This window comes from Hipposideros armiger, unplaced genomic scaffold, assembly GCF_001890085.2.
Source record: "Hipposideros armiger isolate ML-2016 unplaced genomic scaffold, ASM189008v1 scaffold_900, whole genome shotgun sequence".
Lineage (NCBI taxonomy): Eukaryota > Metazoa > Chordata > Mammalia > Chiroptera > Hipposideridae > Hipposideros > Hipposideros armiger.
Genome location: NW_017732250.1, coordinates 406,085 through 422,295, shown reverse-complemented (window position 1 = coordinate 422,295; position 16,211 = coordinate 406,085). Strand labels below are relative to the sequence as shown.

General features: G+C 34.1%; 1 protein-coding gene across 6 annotated transcripts in view; it reads left to right on the top strand.

The window, feature by feature from the left end:
* SGK3 (serum/glucocorticoid regulated kinase family member 3) overlaps nt 1-16,211 on the top strand; it is a 120,497-nt gene that overhangs the window by 85,811 nt on the left and 18,475 nt on the right. For 4 of the 6 annotated variants that reach the window (XM_019630320.1, XM_019630316.1, XM_019630317.1 and 1 more), the window contains exons 6-11: nt 3,458-3,545; nt 8,141-8,190; nt 8,973-9,011; nt 10,845-10,902; nt 14,835-14,918; nt 15,020-15,151. In XM_019630320.1, the coding sequence (XP_019485865.1) occupies nt 3,458-3,545; nt 8,141-8,190; nt 8,973-9,011; nt 10,845-10,902; nt 14,835-14,918; nt 15,020-15,151 (451 nt within the window). The remainder of the gene's footprint in view (nt 1-3,457; nt 3,546-8,140; nt 8,191-8,972; nt 9,012-10,844; nt 10,903-14,834; nt 14,919-15,019; nt 15,152-16,211) is intronic. The other 2 variants (XM_019630318.1, XM_019630319.1) reach the window with 1 other exon arrangement.

Sequence of the window (16,211 nt, the reverse complement as noted above, 5' to 3'; positions counted from 1 at the left end):
CCACCCCCAAGGCCAAGAGATAGAACATTGCAGGCACCCCTGAAGCCCCTCATGTGTCTGCTTTCAATGACTCTCTCTTCCTTCCCTCCTTCCCAAAGGTAGTTACCCTCCTGATTTTTTTTAGCAGCATTGATAAATGTGTCCTGTTTTTAAACTTTATATGAATGGAATCATAGAATACAATACATATTCTCTGTCTGGCTTATTTTCAACAAAGTAGGGGTCATCCATATTGTTGCATACGAGTATAGCTACAGTTTGTTTCCATTGTTGTAAAATATCCCATTGTATGAATATACCACAATTCATCCATTCTACTTACTGATGGACATTTGAGTTGTTTTCATGTCCTGGACATAATGAATAGTGTTGCCATTAGCGTATCTTTTGGTGGACATGTGCAAGCATTTCTGATCTATCCTGGAGTAGAACTGGGTTGTAGGATATATATATGTTTAGCCTTAGTGTATAATGCAAAATAATTTTCCAAAGTGATTGTGCCAATTTACACTTCCACCATCCTTGTATGAGATAGCATTGCTCAACTTAGTATTGTTAGTCTTTGCAATTTTAGCCATTCTGATAAGTGGGTAGCGGTATATTATTGTCACTTTAGTTTGCACTTCACTAATTACTAATGAAACTGAGTACCTTCTTTTTAAAATACTATTTCTCACTTATCAGATTATCAGAGATGGTAATACAAACTAACATTTAATACTAACTGAGTCTGGAGAGAGTTTTCAGGATGATCATATACTGGTAGAAGTAATAAATTACAGCCTCTCTGGAATAAAGTACAGCCTCTCTGGAAATTAGCTTAAACTGTATTTAAAGCCTGAAAATGGTTTATAATTCAGAGCAAATCATTTTATTTTCAAAAATCTGTAGTGAAAATCATATATGCAGATCTAGTGTTAAGCACAAATATTATAGTAGTGAAGTTGGGTAGTAAAATATTGGAAACCACCTATTGGATTGTCGGGAAAGTCATGACGTATTTTTCTGTTTTTCAATGCAAAAATGTGTCATGACTTTCCCGACGACCCAATATATATCCTAAAGTGAAAGTAAGACTCATTGAGTAACTTTTGGTGCATCCATATTATACAACATACATCTATCAAAACTGATTGTTTACAAAGAGTTTTTTTAACAACATGGCAAAATGTTTATGATGTAACTTGTAGGTGAAAAACAGTAAAATAAAGTATTTTAAGTATAGCACGATCTTAACTATGCAGAGAAAAATACTGAAATAAAATATGCTAAGATGTTAATAGTAGTTGCTTCATGGTAAGATTGAAGATCCTCACCTTTAGAAAAAATTTTTTGAGATACAATTCACATAACATAAAATTCTTCATTTTAAAGTGTACAATTCCGTGGGTTTTAGTATAGTTACAATGCTGTACATCCATCACCACTATCTTAGTCTATCACCCCAAGTCTAATCTAACATTAAAGTCACCCCAAAAAGAAACCACACTTTCAGATTTCCCCTTTTCTCCAACCTGTGGCAGCCACTAATCTACTTTCTGTCTCTATGGATTTGCCTGTTCTGGTATGAATGAAATCATACAGTATGAGACCTTTTTAATCTTCCTTTCATTTAGCGTAATGTTTTTGAGGTTCATCCTTGTTGTGGCATATATCAATACTTCATTCCTTTTCATGAATGAATAATAATCCATTGTATGGATAATACCACATTTTGTTTATCCCTGCATCATTTGATGGACATTTGGGTTATTTCCACTTTTAGGCTATTATGAATAATGGTGCTGTAAACATTTGTGTATGAATTTTTTGTGTGGGCATATGTTTTGTATTTCTCTTGGGTATACCTAGGATGGAGTTGCTAGGTCATATGGTAACTCTACATTTAACTTTTTGAGGAACTGCCGAACTGTTTTCCACAGTGGCTGCACTATTTTACGTTCCCACCAGCCTTTCCCCTTTTTAAAAATTATTGTTCATCTCTCTGAATTTCTTACAATGAATGTATATTATTTGTATTTAATTATTATGAACAATTTGGGAACTCTTGCTTTTGTGACAAGATGGATGGACCTTGAGAGGTATTATGCTAAGTGAAGTAACTCAGAAAGAGAAAGATAAATACTGTATGCTCTCACTTACATGTAGAATCTGAAAAACAAAACAAAACAAAAAACACAGAACTCATAGATACAGAGAACAGATTGGTGGTTGCCAGAGGCAGGGGTTAGGGAGTGGGGGGAAATGTGTGAAAGCGCTCAAAAAGTACAAACTTCCGGTTATAAAACAAAGCATGGGGATGTAATGTACAACATGGTGACGAAAGTTAATAATTCTGTATTTTATATTTGAAAGTTCCTTAGAGAGTAGATCTTAAAGGTTCTCATCACAAGAAAAAAAGTTGCAACTATGCGTGGTACTGGGTGTAACTAGACTTATTGTGATGATCATTTTACAATATATACAAGTATTGATGCCTTTTGCTGTACTCCTGAAACGTGTGTGTGTATCGATTATATCTCAGGAAAAAAACAATTCGGGAGGAGTTACCCCAGATACAGAGATTTAATCATTCCTTGAGAATGTTACCAGTCCATGCAAGGCCACTCTTTTTAGTTCATTGTTTTCTCTTCATCTTTGATCTTCACACCCATTTCTTCATTCCCACTGCCAATACCCACTTTAATATGTTTGTTATTTGTCTTTGGATGTTTTGTTTATCAATTGTTGCTTTGTGTGTGTGAGTGTTTAATATAAATACATAAATGGTGCTGTTCCTTGTTTCTGACTGCTGATTGGTCTTCTCCACGGGCAGTTGCCATGACTTGCTTCCTCATTTCCCAGTGGTAGCCGGCTGTTTTGCTTCTGATTCACTACTACACAGAATGTTGCAATGAGTATCCTTGTTTCATGTCTTTCACTAAACTTGTCCATAATTTTTTCTGTGGTTTATTCCTAGAACCGGAATTCCTGGGCCCAGGGAAAATGCATGCACAGTTTGCCAAGTATTGCCAGATTGCTTTTCAGAAAAGTTACCTCATTTTTCATTCTCACCAGTAATACTTGAGGGTGTCTCTTTCCCTGTATCCCTACCACCTTTTGATATTACCTGTCTTCCTAATTTATGCCTGTTAATGGGTGTAAAGTGGTATCTCATTATTGTTTTAATTTGTATTTCTCAGATTATTAGTGATGTTGGGCATCTTCCTCAATTTCCTTGCCATTTGGGTTTTCTCTTCTATGAATAGCCTGTTTACATCTTTGCCCATTTGTCTGTTGGATTCCCTAATTTTTAAAAACTTAATTTGCTTATCCATTTAGAATAATGAATATTAGTGTGTTTCGTTTGGCTCTATTAATGTAAATGCTACTGTAGTTAATTTTATTTTCATTTTAAAAGGGAGAAAAGCTGTAGAAATGCTTTCAAAGTCATAATGAAGTTAATTTTTGTTTTTAGTCCAGATGTCAGAGCATTCCTTCAAATGGACAGTCCAAAACATCAGTCAGACCCATCCGAAGATGAGGATGAAAGAAGTACCCAGAAGGTAGTAAGAAGGATTGTATTTTTTTTAACAGGAAAAAATACACCCCAAAGATGGAATTATTGACAATTTAGGACAACATTTACTTAAAGTAATTTCATCCATTGTAGATTTTCCACTCTGTAGAATACATAAAAGCAAATGTGTGCCCCTCTTACTGATTACCATTTTTTATAAAATTTATAGAATGAGTACGTTTACAATAAAAATTAATACATGTTAATTAAAGAAAGTTCTGAAAATAGTAAGAAGGGCAGTATTGCCCATATTATCACCAACCAGACCTAGTAGTAACTTTGAACATTTTAGTGATTTTTTTTTCTAATCTTCTCTTAACATATCCCTATATTTTTTAATTATCTAATTTTAATTATATCATATATATTGTTTTATATTCTGCTCTCTTTAGTTTGCACCTTATTTTTTGGTTACTATATGTCTTCATCATCAGTATACTTGAATAGGATATTTTTATATTTTAAAATAAATTGTGATAAAAATGAATATAATAAGCTTGTGCCTTATGAAGATACTTTCTACATTTACTTTAGAAAATTATGAGGGAAAGGTAAATTACAATAACTTAACTCAAAGGATTATTAATTAGCAATTCAAATTATAATTACAAATGTAATATAAATATAATACCTTTATAACTCAAAATTGGTTATAAGTATTTGTTAAATAAATACCTGAAAATCAGAGATGTTGGCTTGAAGGACATTTTTGGTTTTATAATGTTTTTTAATTTTGTCATGGCTCTGTTTTTGTAATTTAAAAGATAATATTATGAGTTGGAATGTTACTGTCCCACAGCTAAAGTCTTCATTTGAAAATAGACATATCCCTTTTTCGTGACTAACAGAAAAGTAGTAATGTTTTTCTGATGCCCCAAGAAGATTCTCAGTTAAAAGAACAGATTTAACTTTTTCACCTGTGACATGGTTGCTCTTAGGACAATGAAAAAGGGTATTTTAATTTTATATCTGTGTATCTGGGCAAAAGAGAAACAACAAACTGGAAAAACATTTGTAACAAATAAGGCATAACAAGGAATAATATCTCTGTAAATATCTCATACAAATGGATTTTTTAAAAGAATGATATTTAAGACCCCAATAGTTAAAAGGAAAGGGACCTGAAGAAATACTCTTAGGAAGTAAATATGTGGGAAAATGTTTAACCTTGATGCCAATCGTAAATGAGATTTTTTTAAAGGAGACATTTTTTTCTCTACAAAACTAAGAAAACTGTAAAGTAAATAAAATACTGCAGAACTGAGAAGGTAAGATACAGTGGGCACCCATGGGCATTACTAGTGTCATTATAACATTATGCAACTCTTTTGGAAAGCAATTTGGCAATATGTATCAGACATGAAAATATTCCCGTCACGTGGGAGTTGTTGCAAATGAAATAATCCTTCATATGGATAAAGAACAAAGATGTTCATTTTAGTATGATTTATAGTGAAAAATTAGAATCAAGTTAAATATTCATCAATCAAATAGTGTTTGTCTCTATACATCTAAAATACTTTTGAAGATGATGTATTTTAAGTTTTGACATACTAAGTGAAATAAGGGCATAAAATTTTATACACATATTCACAGTGTGATTACTGTCAGTTTTTAACAGTTATGCAAAGACTATATGAAACTACTGTTAAATATTTCCAAAATTATCTGTTGATTATGAATATTTGAAAAAATAGTTTTATTCCTAATTCTTTTATTTTCCAACTATGAATATATATTTTCAATTGTAAAAGATGAAACCATTCAAAAATATTTTAACTCTTTTGCTGCGTTAATTAATTTCAAGGTTTTTTTCCAGAATGTGTCAGAAATCCACAAAAAAACAAAATGTTGATATTTTGACTATTTTATGCATTTAATAATAAAAATTTGAGCTGCTTTGTACATAAATGACATTATTTTTATGTATAAAAATTTCCCATTGTTATTCATTCTTGAAAAACACAAAAATATAGAAAAGTGTACATCTGCTTTCCTAAGCTTCCTTTCTGGAAGTTTCCATCTGCAGTCAGCAGATGGAAATATTCATTTGGATCTATCTGACCGTTGCTGCGAAAGTTAAAGGATAAAAATCTATGTAATCATGATTTTCCATGTTTCGCTTGCTAATCATGTTGAGCGTATGTAGGAGATTGTTTTACCTTGCTGTAGGAGGTAACTGGTTTTGAAAGAATTGAACTGAGAGAGATTCCTGCGTCCTGCCTCCTGTTCTGCCACTTTCGGTTTTAGATCTGAATTTTGTTTCTATTTTTCTTTTTCCATCCATAAAATCTGAAACTTAGACGAGGATCTTTTGCAGTTTTAAAATACTGGTAAAAAGAATCTCTTCAAAAAAGGGAAAGAGCCCTACTTTATCTTATAGTTGTAACTTTTAGGTTGTCAGAAAAGTCATGACGCATTTTTGCAACGAAAAACAGAAAAAAATACGTCATGACTTTTCTGACAACCCAATATTATTGAGGACTTTTTAAGTGGATAACTAAATGAAATTAATAGCCAGAAAGTATCTTAGAAGGCACCTGGACCTACCCCTTATTTATGTAGAGAAAAAGAGGTCAAGAGAAGTCAAGAAACGTATGCCCTTGAGTAGTGTTCACTCTGTTAAATTATACCTCACCCTGAGTTTAGTGATTAGATGTAACCTTTAAAAATATAGTAGGTAAAGTAAAAACTTATCTAATTATATACCCCAATAACGTCATTATTATTTCAGAAATATGCTCCAGTAGGAAAATCATTGCCAAACAGAAAAAAAAATCTTGCTACATATTAACATAATTCAGAGGACAAGTTATCCTTGTTATTGTTTAATCCGTGCTTATGGAAATCGCTTCCTTCATCTATATAAGAAAACTTCACTAAATGGAAATGTGATCTAGTTCTTTGCACATTCATTAAAATAATAAGCATATTAAAATCACAATTTAGTTTGGATTACGTTATCAGGTTCTATGGAACACTAATATTTAACCATACATAATCACTATATATTAAGTCAAATTACTATGCTTTACACCTTAAACTAAACTTATACAGTGCTGTATGTCAATTTTTCTCAGTAAAACTGGGGGAAAGACGATTACTCCATGTTACAATTATGCCACAATAGAGTAGTTCTCATTTCGTGAGCCAGAGTATCTATACATTTTTTTTTGTCTTGTGCTAGATTGTTATGATTCCTTATATTTCTGTCTTCTGGAGATTTAAAATTTATTACATGAAGATTTTTCATGTAAAGGTATTGTTAGGAAATAAATTTGGTTAACTAGAAAGCTGGTGCCAACGTTGTTTCATAAGAAAGCTTTATTATTATTATTCAGAACTTTTGCCCTTTATTTTTAAAAATAGCTTGTATTCTGGAGATTGTCTATAAGTTTTAAATGAATTTAAGTGGAAATATGTAGGGCCTATATCTCTAATAAAAAATAGCTTAGATAGAATTTGTTGGTTCTAATTAACTTAAAGAGAACTTTTTAAAAGCTTATTTTATATCGATAGCTTATATGAAGAATAATTATATAAGGATCTAGTCAAGTATACATATCTGAGACATCTATAAGTGATTTAATTCTCTGAATGCATGAAGAATTTCAGAGTGAATTGATGTGAAGCAGAATTCAGTTACTACACTTGGCTTTTATGGAAAGTGCTCACTCCAGACCAGCAGTTCTCAGCCTTTCACAGGGGTCACCTAAAACCATCAGAAAACACATATTTTCGATGGTCTTAGGAACCGAGACACTGCTCCTCTATCCGTCTCCAGGCCCACATGCAGATACGCCCACATACGAGTACCCGGCGACCCCTGTGAAAGGGTCGTTCGACCCCCAAAGGAGTCACGACCCACAGGTTGAGAACCGCTGCTCTAGACTATAATCTTTTGAGATTTGAGTTAAATTGCTAGCTAATTATTAATGAACTAGAATCTTTATTAAATTACTTCACAGCATACTAGGTGAGTAAAGATTTGCTTCTAAATTAATAACAGGGATTAAATTACTGTCTTAACAGTTGTAAAGAGAAAAGGCCATCTAAAATTTTGATACTACCACAATGGTGGAATTAGAAAAACACTCTTGGTTGTATGTATTTGCTTTAGAAATAAGTTGACCTCCCATCAGATTAAAACTTGTAGTCCAGTGTTTGCAGTCTTTATCATCACATCATTTCCTATGTTTGATAAGCTATTATTTGAAAAATTGAAAAACGAAAACCAATTTTTAACCAGTGTTTTAAATGTAAAAATGATTCCTCTTAAATTGTGGTTTTAATGCCCTCCTCTTCCAAGGATCTTTCCCCAGTTTACTTCATTCTTTTGCCACTTTGAGCTTGATTTCTGCCTTATCCTTTTCCATATAACTGCTCTTGAAATTTATCATAAAAATGATTATGTATGTTTCCAAATAAGTCTATACATTGATTAAAAATTAGGACTTTGGGTTTCTTTAACATGGCAATACATCAGGTATCTGGTAGTTATGTACATTTTATGTGAAAAAAATATGTTGTGACCATTGAAGTTCTAATATGAACATTAATTTTTTTCCCCCACCCCAATAGCTACACTCTACCTCACAGAACATCAACCTGGGACCCTCTGGAAATCCTCAGTAGGTTTGACTTGTTTCAAACAATCCTTTAAATTTTAGGAAGCATTTTCTTTTGGTGAATGTGCAGATATAATTATACTAGTTTAACTGGAAGCCTATGAAATGTAACCATAGTTACAGTGAATATAATACTGTCATATGCTTGCCTAATTACTGCTCTAGCTTTGCATTGCTTTAGTAGAGTTCTGAGGCGTTTTTAACCCACAAATGATTGATCAGGTTCTGCTGTTTTGCCTTTGTCACTTTTCTGTGTGTGTGTGTGTGTGTGTGTGTGTGTGTGTCTGTAAAACCAGACTGTATTTCCTAGGGGACCCTAAGTCCGGGGAGGTACGTGGGAAGTGTTCTGACAGAAGCATCCCTCAGGCCTCACTGATATCGTCCTGGTGCTCAGTGTCATTAGTGGAACCCTAGTAGTTAGCCAGCTTGCTCCAGAGGAGGCATGATGGATGTTAGCTCATTAAAGGCTATTAAACATTCTTTATGCAGTTTCTCCCATAGTCCCTTGTTAATTTGACCCCAGGGGAAACATTTTGAGGGACACCAGGAGCGGTAAATACAGACTATCTCTTGAGTGTCAACTCCAGGAATTCGTTGGAGGTGAATACCTAGAACACTGAATACAAAGGATTCCAAGAGCACTTCCTGGCTCTGCTGGAGGAGCGCCTTGACAGATTAGTGATGGCTGCCAGGCCTAGAGAAGGGGAGTAGTGTTGCTGTCCTGACTGAAAATTATTCTTACAGCCTTATTGGACTAATTCTAAAGTATTCTATTTTTTATCCAGGATACTACGCTTCCCTCACCCTTTTGGTCCTCTTAAACAGTGAGTATAGACAGATAAGAGGCATGGTCCAAGGATTGGGTCCTGGGACGCTTCAGCATCATAGTAAGTTCAGGGAGGAGTCAGTAAAAGGACTAAAGGAAGGAGGAAAACAAGAATATGGTGTCACACAAGCAGGCGAACAAAGTGTCTTGAGGAGGGAGTGATTAATCCTGTTAATGTCGCTGTTAGGGCAAGTGAGATGAGGGTTGAGAATTGACCGCTAGACTTGCTAAGTCACTGGTGACCGTTACAAGCAGTTTCAGTGGTGTGGTGGGTACAAGGACCCCAACAGGAAAGGGTTCAAGAGAGAACTAGAGGAGAACCCAGCAGGTATAGATAATGAGTGTAGACCACCCACCTGAGGAGTTTTCCTGCAAAGGAAAGCAAACAAATAGGATGGTAACTAAAGGAGAAAGTTTGGTTTTCAGCAGCCTTTTCTGTCAACCAACATAGCATTGAATTGGCCAGACAGCACAAAAACAGAAATTCACTTTAAATGAGGGTTTATCACCACCACTTAACAGTGGGACCTTGGGTATGGCCCCAGTTAGTGTGTTTACTATGAGGGATTTATTTTTTTCACTATTATATATTTGTATAAAAAGTGATTTCAGTATCTCGCATATCATTATAGAACAAAATAACTCGTCCAAAGAGCAGGGTCTTGAAGGAGAAAAACATCTAAGCTTAGTTAAGTACTTATCTCCCTAACCTTCACCTGTTATTCTTTAACCTAGACTCGGTGTTACTCCCATGTGTGAATTGGCCATTTCTTTCAATAATGAATTAAAGGAAATTTAAAATCTAAATGGAGTCATTCCCCCCTCTCTCATACAACTTAGGAATTCAGATGGGGTTGAAGGAACTAGCTTTTCCGGCTGCTTAAGCTCAGCTTTCTGCTGCCCTTTGCTTTTGCCTACGTACAGTCAACGCCGTTTTGACCTGCTAGGTTAATATGCATAAAAGGACAATCTTAATATTCCCTCTGGCTCCTTTACTCCTGGCTTTTCTGCATTACCATCTATGAGAATATACAGAGAGGTCTTTTACCTGTAATGTACAACAAGTGAGATATATGCCAAATGCTGTGATGACTTTTTACTCCTTCCGAAACTTTTCTTAATGACGTTACTAGGTGTTACAGCTAGTAACTTCCTTTCCAGAAGAATTACCAGACGAGATAGTCCTTGGAATGTATCACTAATTTATATAGTTATTCAGTTTCCTCATTAACATAGGTGAGGTTTATGATTAATAAAATTGGTTTAGATAGAAGCTACATTGAGTTTAAAGCTGTATGTATATATATATATATAATATATATATATATATAGAGAGAGAGAGAGAGAGAGAGAGAGAGAGAGAGAGAGAGAGAGAGAGCTATAGATACAGATACAGATATACAGTAATACCTTGGCTTGTGAGCATAATTTGTTCCAGAAATAAACTTCTCATATTGCAACACATCGCTTGTTTAAATGTATTAGAAATTTTTGCTCGTCTTGCGGAACACTTGAAAACGAAGTTACACGCAATCCAAGGTTTTTCTGTATATTTTTTTCTTTCATGGAGGCTGTTATTGAAGTTTCTCTTAAGCAGAACTTAATGAGGCTTAAGTAAAGTTATTAAATGTCTTATCAATCAGAAAGTAGATATTATTACTATTCATTATTACCTATTTTATATTAAGGATGAGATACTACCAGTGTGAAAGCTGCAGTCATCATGCTGAAGTGTTTTGTAGCTACCATTTACTTATTAAAGAAATGCTTGAAAGCTAACATCTTTTCAGTTGCTAGGAGGCTAATTCTTGTCATTGTTCATTTATTTCAGTGCTAAACCAACAGACTTTGATTTCTTAAAAGTTATTGGAAAAGGCAGCTTTGGCAAGGTAAGAGTTTTCATTTTCCCATTCAGTTAATAAGTACTTAAGGAATACCTGCTTTATATATGCGAGGCCCCAGGGCCTGTTGGTATGTGGAATATGGAATTAAGATCTTTTCCCTACCTTTAAAGCGCTGACAGAATAACTAGAGAGATAAGACACCTACTCAAATTCTGACATAAAACTTATTTGTTCAACTAGCATTTGTTGAGTACCTGCCAAGCACTGTTCTGGGCTCTCATTAGACAATATTGAACAAAACTGACATGGTAGTACCTTTGTGATGCCTACAACCTAGTGGGGGAAATAGTCAATTTAAAATATGCAGTCAAATTATAAGTAGTAATGGTGCTGTGAAGGAAATGAAGAATAGAGGGAAATGACAGGGCTATAGGAAGTGGGAGCAGAATCCCCCCTTAGATGGGTTGGTCAAAGATGGCTTCTCTGAAGAGGTGCTATTTAAGCTGAGGCTGGAAAGACAAAAATGAGCAGTTGTATAAATAATAGTTGGGAAAAGAAGGACTGTGTAAAGATCCTGCTTCTATAAAGTGAGTGTCAAATCAGGCACTTAATTTGACAATGTAGCCCTACCAAGGAAGGACAATAGAATCCCTTAAGGCCAGAAGTGTCATAGGTGGAGTTATCAGAATTATCAAATATATTGGGTTGTCGGAAAAGTCATGATGCATTTTTGCAATGAAAAAACAGAGAAAAAATACATCATGACTTTTCCAACAACCCAGTATTTAAGGGCTTCTTTGCATCATACTTCAATCTATAGTAAAAATACATATGTATGTGCTTAATTATAATTTGCTATATTCATAGCTTTCTGTATCTCTGGTTTGTTTGCTGAGTTCCTTAGATACCAGAAATTGGGACTATGTAGTAAACCCATATGTGTTTATTAATTCAGCAAATATATATATTGACCATCTGCTACATGCTGGGCAATAGAAAATTAGAAATGGATCCTGCTCTCCAACTGCTCCCAGTCCATTGAGATGTTAGAGACAATCTGTCATTAATACCAAAAAGCATTATCTTTTGGAAACTTCATGTTTAGATCTTGAGTCTACCAAGAATTGGTTCTTGCATATAATATGAGGTGTAGGATCACAGTTCATTTTCTTTTCTGTGGGTATCCAACTTATTCCAATTTATTGAAATGACTATTCTTTTGCTGCTGATGTCAGAGTACCTTTCATCATATAGCTAGCGTCCATATATGCATGGATCTACTTCTAAGACTTTATGTTTTATATTTATTTGTTCTGCAGACTTTATTTTTCATTTCATTAGTCTGTTTCTGTATTCTTGCTCCAGTACCACATGGTCTTGACAAATGTAGCTTGATAGCTGCCAGAACAAGCCCTCCCTTCTTGTTCTTTAAGAGGCTCCTCTTACCTCTTTGCATATCTATAAATTTTAGAATTAACATGTCAGTTTCCACAAGATTCTGTTGCATTTTGATTCTGTTGGGATTGCATTGAATCTGTGAATCAATTTGGGGAGAATTGTCATCTTTACATTATTGAGTCTTCCAATCCATGACCGTGGCATATCTCTTTGTTAATTTAGTTCATCTTTAATTTTTCTCAATACTGTTTTACAGTGGTCTGTATAGAACTATTACACATCTTTAATTGGAGGTATTCCTGCATGGTTTGTTTTTATGCCATTTGAAAACTAGTGTTAATTATTGAAGCTGAATGTATGCGTTAGTTATGAGACATTGGTTCTACTCCTAGCTCTGTATCCAACAGAAATGCATGCACATATGCACTAGGAAAAGCACATGCCAGAATATTCATAGCATTGTTATTTATAAACAATCTAAATGTCCGTCAACGAAAGAGTGGATTAAATTATGTAATGCAGTATCTTGCACAGCAACAAAAATGTGAAAACCATACTATGTGCCACAACATGAATTCATATTAGATAATTTAGAGTGAATGAAGTTAAGACAGAGACAACTGTATCTAATTCTAATATAAAATTCAAGAAATGTCTAAACTTACCCTTGTTATTGCAAGCTGAGATGCTTAACCTTTGAGGAAGGTGGAATGGGGCAAAGCGGGGAAGGCTTCAGGCTACTAACAATGTTTTATTTTTTGACCTGTAGTGATTACATAGTGTGTTCATTTTGTAAAAATTTACTGGACTGGAATGATTTGTGAGTTATTCCACTTATATGGTATGATTAATAAAAATGTAAACTACTACAAAATGGTTAGAAACCAACAAAGTGCAATAAAACAAAGAAAAGCAGAATATACAAAAAGAAGGAAAAGCAAACAGAAATGCAAATCTACAGTATGTTTGAAAAATAGAAAAATATATATATGATAAACTGAACGGCAATCCAACGTTTATTCTAAACTCTTCTCCAATTAGTGGTCTTGGTTCTACTTTTGGTTTGCCCATCTGTCTGTTCTCTAAATCTACCAGTGTACTGGAAAAAAATGCCTACTTGAAGGAAATCAGTACCTCCAAATTGCCACATTCTTTGACTTATTTTCTCAGAATGTACTTGAAAATGAACCAATCAAAATATAGAATGAAAAGTTAGGCAGGTGGGAGGTGTCAGAAAAGGAAAATTATTGTAGAGAACAAAAGAATGGGACATGAGAAAAATGCGAACAGTTGAGCACAGGACATTTTCACCCTGAAGATGTTTTGACTCTATGACTAACATTTTTTATTTTTTCAGAACAGTTTTAAATTTACAAAAAAATTGAGTGAAGAAAAAATACAGGAAGTTCAGAGAATTCCCAAACCATTCCCTACTCCATACACAAAGTTTGCCCTACTATTCACATCTTACATTAATGTGGTACATTTGTACCAATCATTGAACAGATAGCAATATATTATTATTAAATAAAGTTCATCATTTATTCAGATCACCTTAGTTTTTACCGAGTGTCCTTTTTCTGTTTGAGGATCTCATCTGTAATCCCACGGTACATTTAGTTGTGTTTCCTTAAACTCCTTTTAGCTGTGACAGTTTCTCAGATTTGCCTTATTTTTGAGGAACCTTCATGGTTATGAGAAGTGCTGGTTAGGTATATTTTAAGATGTTCCTCTATTGGAATTTGTCAGACATTTTTCTAATGATTACACTGGAGTAACAGGTTTTGGCAAGGAAGACCACAGATGTGCTACAAAGTAAGGCCCAGCAACGTCATTAGTTACTATTTCAGATCATCCCAAAAAGCTCTGGAATATTTCATTTAATAGTTAACACAACTTGTGGGGCATCTCGAATCCCTGACTATTTGCAAAACCTTGAGTATATGTCTGTCTTTTTTCTGAGGGAAAATCTTAAGTTTCTTCAGATCCTTGAAAATGTCTTCATGCAGCCCAGCTCATTATAGAAACTCACCTATACTCGTATGTGGTGCTTCTTTCTAAACTGGGAACCTAAAAGTTAAAACAAAAATGCATTTTGATCACCAGAAACGATTTCCTTCTCCTTTTTTTTATGTAGCCATAAAGTTTATAGCCTTAATATTTTCTAAGGACACTCTTTCAGGACTCGGGGCTGGCACACACACGTGTGTACACACACACACACACACACACACACACACACACACACACCCTCCCTCCCCCCCACCCCACCGAGATCTCAAACAGTATAAATTTTGGTACTTAAATTTAGTAAAAAATCTCAAACCACCAGCACATTAACTGACAAAGAAATGGTGTCTGGCATTTCAAATGATTAACATCCTTTTTTGTTTTATTAAAATATCTAAAGAAGAGGAGTTATGAAATAAATTTAGTAATTTTCAATTTTCAGAACAAAACATTCTATTATCTAGGTCCCTTGTGGACTTTTTTTTTGTAAAATTTAAGTATTGATAAGTGAATGATTCCTATCAGAATATTAAAATTTCTAAAGCCTGCACAATCTTTAACTGTAACAGGTTCTTCTTGCAAAACGGAAACTGGATGGGAAATTTTATGCTGTCAAAGTGTTACAGAAAAAAGTTGTTCTCAACAGAAAAGAGGTAAAAAAAAAATAGCTTCTTTTCTCCTAAACCCCTTTTCTGAATTAACAGTTGTTTTCTGCTGTATAATATGAGTTGATCCTTTACCTTTTTTTTTTCAGCAAAAACATATTATGGCTGAACGTAATGTGCTATTGAAAAATGTGAAACATCCATTTTTGGTTGGATTACATTATTCTTTCCAAACAACGGAAAAGCTTTATTTTGTTCTGGATTTTGTTAATGGAGGGGAGGTGAGTTTTATAATGAGTTTTCTAATATTGGTAATGTTTAGAAAAAATAGAATGAAGTCGTAGTTTTTCTTTCCTTACAAGTTTTTGGAAGGCTAGCCCGGCATCAACAGCTGTTGAGTAGCAACAATATTTAAGGTGCTGGCTAATAAGCATAATGCAAAATGTGGAGAAGTGTAAACACAAAGCTCTTTTCTTAATCAACTTATGGTATAGATGGGAAGGTTCATAATAAAAGAACCTCAGTGTGAAGCTACAGACTTCACGGATAGTTTTGTCACTGAGCTATATAGCAAGAATAAAACATGATTAATAATTTAGATAATTATCGTTTCAATAATTGCATATAAATATGACTCTAGCCTGTCATTTTCTAAAATGTGTAAACCATTAATCAAATGAGGTGATCCTCTAATAAAGGGTTCTGTGGCAAAGTCAGTTTGCAAAATGTTTCATGTTATTTCAATACCATTGGTAATGAACAATATGTTTCTTGATGGGTAAATATGTTTCAACATGTTAAAGACTTTAAGAAGTTCTGCCTTAAACAAAGCCAGGATTGGGGTTCTTTTGTTGTTAATAATTTAAGATTTTAATTTTTCTTGGAATTTTATTTTATTCATATATTTATTATATTTTACCATCTTTTTTCTCCTACTCATTCGCCATCTTGAATAGGTCCCCAGGATTTTTTTTTTAATTTTTATCACATAATCCCCTTTTTTGTTTGAACCAAATCTGTTAATAATATTCTCCCAAACTCTGAATTAAAGGGATTTTTGAAATACATTTTCGGGTATGCTGCTGTTGTGATAGTAAGTACAGTAATAGCCAACAATGTATCAAGTATACTTATAAGCCCAGCGCTCTCACTCTTTGTATGTATCATTTTATCTTCACAACAGTTTTATTATATAAGACAAAGAAACTGAGGCAGAGAGAAGCTAGGTAACCTGCTCAAGTCATATGGTCTGTAAGTACTTGAGCCAGGAATTGAACTCGGGCAGTCTGACTCCAGGATCTAGGCAGCTGACCACCACCTATTCCTTAGCCTCTCAGTCCG